Source organism: Neophocaena asiaeorientalis, unplaced genomic scaffold (genome assembly GCF_003031525.2).
Source record: "Neophocaena asiaeorientalis asiaeorientalis breed wild unplaced genomic scaffold, Neophocaena_asiaeorientalis_V1.1 scaffold327, whole genome shotgun sequence".
Classification (NCBI taxonomy): Eukaryota; Metazoa; Chordata; class Mammalia; order Artiodactyla; family Phocoenidae; genus Neophocaena; species Neophocaena asiaeorientalis.
The window spans coordinates 8,569,695-8,575,951 of record NW_020174560.1 but is presented as its reverse complement, the minus strand read 5'-3'; the positions used below and the strand labels follow the sequence as shown (position 1 = coordinate 8,575,951).

Genomic DNA, 6,257 nt, shown 5'->3' with positions numbered 1-6,257 from the left:
CATGTGGGATCCTCCCAGACCAGGGCTCGAACCCGTGTCTCCTGCGTTGGCAGGCGGATTCTTAACCACTGCGCCACCAGGGAAGCCCTGAGCAAGGCTCTTAACTGTTCGCACTTAAGTGTTGTTTCATGTGTAAAAAAGGGGTATACTTTCTGTATTACTAATCTGTTGAGTGATAAATTATCCTAAACACTTTGCAACTTAAAACCATATCCTAGGGCTTCCCTGGTGGCGCAGTGGTTGGGAGTCTGCCTGCCGATGCAGGGGACATGGGTTCGTGCCCCGGTCTGGGAAGATCCCACATGCCGCGGAGCGGCTGAGTCTGCGCGTCCGGAGCCTGTGCTCCGCAACCGTGAGAGGCCCGAGTAACGCACAAAAAAAAAAAAAAAAAAAAAAAAAACCATATCCTACATTTATTCTCTCACATAGTTTCTGTGGACCAGGAATTGAGGGCAGCTTACCTGATGGTTCTGGCTCAGGTCTCATGAGGCTGCAGCCAGGATGCTGGCAGGGACTGCAGTCAGCCGAATTTGACAGGGGTTGGAGGAGCTCCTTCCAGGGTGGCGCGATCACTCGCATACCTTGCACGTTAGTGCTGGCTGATGGCAGATCTCACTCAGTTCCTTCCTATGAGGACCTCTCCAGAGGGCTGCTTGAGTGTTCTCCTGACAAGGCAGCTGGCCTCCCTTATAGCAAATGAATCGAGAGTGAGCAAAACAGAGCTGTAGGATTTTTATAACCTAGTTTCAGAAGTTCTGCACTGTCATTCCCACAATACCCCATTAGTTACACAGGTCAGCCTTAGTCAGTGTGGGAGCGGATAGCCTCCTGAACGTTAGGAGGTGAGAATCACTGTGGGCCATCTTGGAGGCTGGCAACCACACCTGTCCACATTCTTCTGGTTTGGGGCAGGAGGACCCAGATTGGGTGTCCAGGAGCTAGGATTGTGGGGCGAAAGAATTGATGTGTGAGTGCATGGCAAAACTGAGGACTAAGTCCATGGGGCAGGAAATGGAGACACCAAATCCCCAGACAGATTTGCATGTGGGGCATGAAATCCCAGGGTTTTTATAAAGCATGGGAAGGAGACTGTTAAAGGTACTCTGCAGATGCCTACCTTGAGGGACATTGAAGTGAGAAAATTCTTCAAAGTGCTGAAAACAGGGCCTGTTGTTCAATTTAAGAATCTCCACTGTACATCTGGCACTGTGCTAGGGACTTTACACAGTCTTACATTTTATTATCACACAAACTCTGCCAAGTAGATCTCTTTGTCCTGTTTTACTGAAGAGGAACCAAAGCTTAGACCGGTTCATTGACTTGCCTGAGGCTGCAGAGACAGGAAGCAGAAGCTGAAGTGCTAACTCCACCCCAGCTCCTGCTCTGGATCCTGTGCTCCTTGCACTCGGGCACATGGCCTCTGGGCTGCTCTGGGACCCCGACCCTTGTGCCCTCGAGGTTTGAAAGAGCCCTGGCTGGGTGTCATTTGATCTGATTCTTGACCAGCTCTGCTGCCCACTAGCAAGTTACGTTATCTCTCTCTGCCTCAGTTTCCTGGTGTGAAAGTGGAGATAAGGATATATTCTTCATTTAGTTGGGCTGAAGATTAAAATGAGTAGATATGTGTAAAACACTTAGAACAATGCCTGGCGTATGGGAAGCTCTCTGAAAAACAGCTGCTGCTGCTGTTACTGCTATCCTCATCTTCATCTTCCTCCCCAGTATGATCATCACTACTGCTGCCTTACTGTACCACACTGTAGTTTCCTAATGAATGAAACGGAAGCATTGAATTAGTTGTTTTCTAAAGTTCCTTTCATTGCTGTGGAAGAAGTACTAGTAAAAGTATTTATAGTAAGCTACTACGTTAAGGAAAAACTTTTCATCACTGCGGTTACTAGTGGTAGTCTTAGTGTCTAGCTGGTTCCACTGTTGTCTCTTGGGCTGCAGTTGTTACTGTGCCTCTGTTGCAGGTGGTGATGTTCTGGACTGTGATGCTGAACGGTCCTTTACCCAGAGCCCTGCAGAATTCAGAGCATCCGACTCTGCAGGCGAGCGCCTGTGATGCCCTGTCTTCCATCTTGCCAGAAGCCTTCAGCAATCTGCTGGTAACCTTAGGGGTGTTTTATCATCTTTAATTTGTGACTCTGAGCATGAGAGCTTGAGTTTGATTTTGACTGTTTTTCATTTTGAACCAGTATTCAGCATTATCTCTGAGGAGAAGGTGCATGTTCTATTTGAGCGTAGGGTGAGGGCAGTGGGGAGCAGCACTGAAATCTTAATGCCTCAGCGGAGTTTTTACTCCCTGTGCATAGAAGGCAGGGAGAGAGAAGTGAAAGTAGCAGAGGCTTTGAAGTCAGATTTCAGAAAGATTTCAAATCCAAAAGTTAGAAAATCCTAGCTCTTTGGATTTAAATCCTAGCTGGTTTAAGTCTCAGCTCTTCTACCTTCTAGCTCTTTGGTTATCTTAACTTCTCTAAAAATTAGTTTTATCCCCTATAAAATGTAAATAATGTGAGTAATAACACGAAGCATGTGAAAACGCCTTGCTTGGTGCCCAACACACATAGTGTTCAGACTGCTACTTCCTTTAATCCTTAATGGCATTTGCATCCATTCTTATTTATGTAAATTAGTTTTTATAAGGAAGGCAGCTTGACTAAAGTAGGAGAATAAAGTGACTTGTCTCACGATGGTAGAGGTTAAATGTAATCACGATGCTGTGTGTCCCCCTGCCCCGAGTGGGTACTCAGATGATAACTGGATCTGAGTTGAACCTTTGTTCTCTGCCAAGTTAACCTCAAGGGCTCAGTTGTGGTCAACTCCTGAATGTGGATTCAACACAGGTGTGTCACAGTCACTTGTCGAAGGTATCGGCTCATGGCTGTTTCATTCACACTTTTCCTTGGCCAACCTTTCTCATTGCAGAGTGACAGGCAGATCCTGTGCATCACCATGCTGCTGGGGCTGAATGACAGCAAGAACCGATTAGTGAAAGCTGCGACCTCTCGGGCCCTTGGGGTCTACGTGCTTTTTCCGTGTCTCAGACAGGTCAGAGTGAGCCTGTGTAGCTCCACTGTGCCTCTTTACAGTCCATTTTCTTACTCTCTTTGGTGGATATAGAGCTCCTGAGTTGGACAGTAAAGGAAATTAAATTGCTTTGTAATCTGGTTTCCTTAATTGCTACTAAAATATGCTACTGCCTGTAGTTCATTTGTTTTTAACGATTTTGCACACTGGCCAGGACCCTAAAACAGTAAATGTTTAAATCAGTGGATAATTGGAAAAAATGAAATGGGACATTACCATACGATACTAATAATTTAGAAAACTAATAGAGTTTTTATTAAGAAGGGAATAAATTTCTCCTTCACTCTTACTTGTGACCTTTATCTCTCTGAGAAGTGTGTAAGTGAACAGGATGTGTTTTGGAAATGTGTTTCATTGTCCACATCTCTTCCTGAGGTGGAAATCAAGCCAAGCTCAGAATTCATAGACAGTTGTCGCAGGCTGGGTTATAAGATGTTCACAAGAGCAAAATCTGTAGGCTCCTTGCGTGTGCATGGCACATACCAGAATCGTGGGAGACCTTCCCCTGGGATTTTAATGAGTGCCCAAATTGTAATATATAAGAAGAAGAGTAAATAGATTGAGTAAATGAATTTTGATTTCCAAATAGAGATTTGTGGTAAAGGCTTACAGCTTTATCTGCAAATAAATTTGAGAATTTTCAAGGTAGCAGTGTGAAATCCTAAAGTGACTACAGTGTTTTGTTTTGTTTATCTTACAGGATGTCATATTTGTTGCAGACACAGCAAATGCAATATTGATGTCACTTCAAGACAAGTCTCTTAATGTCCGGGCCAAAGCAGCCTGGTCCCTAGGCAACCTGACAGACACTCTGATTGTCAACATGTAGGTGACTCAGCTCATTTCTCCTGGGTGACTTCCAAGCCTAAGGTCCCAAGAGGATATCTTTGAGCCCTATTATAAAACCAAAACCTTAATAATGGTTGCCCTACTTTTTAAATATTGTGTTTGTATTTTTTTAAGTAATATATTCACAGGTTAAAAAAAGAATTCAAACAGTACAAAGGGGTATGCAGTATAAAGCCTTTCTCCTACCTTAATCCCGTAGTTTCCCTCCCCAGAGGCGACTGCTTTATTCATACACAAGTATCTTGCTTTTTGTCATTTAACTCTAACATATAACATGTATAAGCATTCTCCTGACTTCTAGTGACTTTTTATAAATTGGAATTTGTTATTACACAGTCATCACTATGTGATGATTATTTCACCATTACCCTGTAAGTGAACATTCATGTTATTTTAGGTTTTTATATGCATTGAACATTTTCGTGCTTGAAATCTCTCCATTTTGAGATATTCTTTTTGGTTACATCCAAAAGAATGTGGACCTACTAGGTCAAAAGGTATAAACTGTAAGTTCTTGGTATAATCTGAACAGATTTGTGGAGCTGTTTTTATAGTTATACTGAGTGAATATAATTTGTACATGTCTATATTTAACTGGGCTTTACCTTTTAACATGTTTTGCCTGCTTTGGATGGGACAGGGAAACACCAGACCCAAGTTTCCAGGAAGAGTTCTCTGGCCTCCTGCTCTTGAAGATGCTGCGATCAGCTATAGAGGCATCCAAGGATAAAGACAAGGTAGACTGACAGCAAAACCTAATATTTTTCAGTTAGATACTTAGTGTATTATAGTTTTATCCCACCAAATTTATCCCTGTTCAAAGGAGATTGAGGGTGTACTCAGGCTATGTAGTGTACACTCCACACTTGTACAGTTTCTTTCCTGTCTCATGAAAAGTATCAGTGCCATTTATTTTATTTTTTTAATTAATTAATTTATTTTACTTATTTGTTTTTGGCTGCATTGGGTGCTTGTCGCTGCACGCGGGCTTTCTCTAGTTGCAGTGAGCGGGGGCTACTCTATGTTGTGGTGCGCGGGCTTCCCATTGTGGTGGCTTCTCTTGTTGCAGAGCATGGGCTCTAGGCGCACGGGCTTCAGTAGTTGTGGCACGCGGGCTCTAGAGCACGGGCTCAATAGTTGTGGCACACGGGCTTAGTTGCTCCGTGGCATGTGGGATCTTCCCGGACCAGGGCTCGAACCTGTGTCCCCTGCATTGGCCGGCGGATTCTTAACCACTGCACCAGCAGGGAAGCCCGTCAGTGCCATTTGTAAGACTACTCCATGATATGTCCATGTAGCTGTTTTTTTCCAAAAATCTTTAAGTAGAATAGAAAAGTCAGAAAGATGAGCAGCTTGGCTTTGAACATTCCCTGTTACACTATTAAGTTTTAAAAATGTAGACCTAAGCTTTAGGGTCAGGCAGACATGGTTCAAATCCTGGCTTGCCGGTTACTAGCTAAGTGACCTTTGGTGCATTATTTAACGTCTACGAAGGTGAATTTCTTCCGTAACATGGAAGTTGTTACGTATACCTCATTGGATTCCAAGATGCCTTTTTTTTTTTCTTAAAATCTTTATTGCAGTATAATTGCTTTACAGTGGTGTGCTAATTTATGCTGTATAACAAAGTGAATCAGCTATACATATACACTCATCCCCATTTCTCCTCCCACTTGCATCTCCCTCCAACCCTCCCTATCCCACCCCTCTAGGTGGACACAAAGCACTGAGCTGATCTCCCTGTGCCATGCGGCTGCTTCCCACTAGCTATCTATTTTACATTTGGTAGTATATATATGTCCGTGCCACTGTCTCACTTCGTCCCAGCTTATCCTTCCCCCTCCCCGTGTCCTCAAGTCCATTCTCTACATCTGCATCTTTATTCCTGTCCTGCCCCTAGGTTCTTCAGAACCTTTTTTTTTTAGATTCCATGTATATGTGTTAGCGTATAGAATTTGTTTTTCTCTTTCTGACTTACTTCACTCTGTATGACAGACTCTAGGTCCATCCACCTCACTGCAAATAATTCATTTCTTTTTATGGCTGAGTAATATTCCATTGTATATATTTGCCACATCTTCTTTATCCATTTGTCTGTCGATGGACACTTAGGTGTCCATCGTCCTGGCTATTGTAAACAGTGCTTCAATGAACATTGTGGTACATGACTCTTTTTGAATTATGGTTTTCTCAGGGTATATGCCCAGTAGTGGGATTACTGGGTCATATGGTAGTTCTTAGTTTTATAAGGAACCTCCATACTGTTCTCCATAGTGGCTGTATCAATTTACATTCACACCAACAGTGCAAGAAGGTTC

At 43.3% G+C, this 6,257-nt stretch overlaps 1 protein-coding gene across 4 annotated transcripts in view; it reads left to right on the top strand.

Annotated features, from left to right (window-relative positions):
- Positions 1-6,257, top strand: part of HEATR6 (HEAT repeat containing 6) — a 63,878-nt gene that overhangs the window by 33,234 nt on the left and 24,387 nt on the right. For all 4 annotated transcript variants that reach the window (XR_003004875.1, XR_003004874.1, XM_024757585.1 and 1 more), the window contains 4 exons: positions 1,974-2,108; positions 2,929-3,051; positions 3,791-3,915; positions 4,580-4,676. Coding sequence is in view for 2 of the 4 variants with exons in the window: in XM_024757585.1 (XP_024613353.1) it covers positions 1,974-2,108; positions 2,929-3,051; positions 3,791-3,915; positions 4,580-4,676 (480 nt within the window). In the remaining 2 variants the exon portion in view is untranslated. The remainder of the gene's footprint in view (positions 1-1,973; positions 2,109-2,928; positions 3,052-3,790; positions 3,916-4,579; positions 4,677-6,257) is intronic.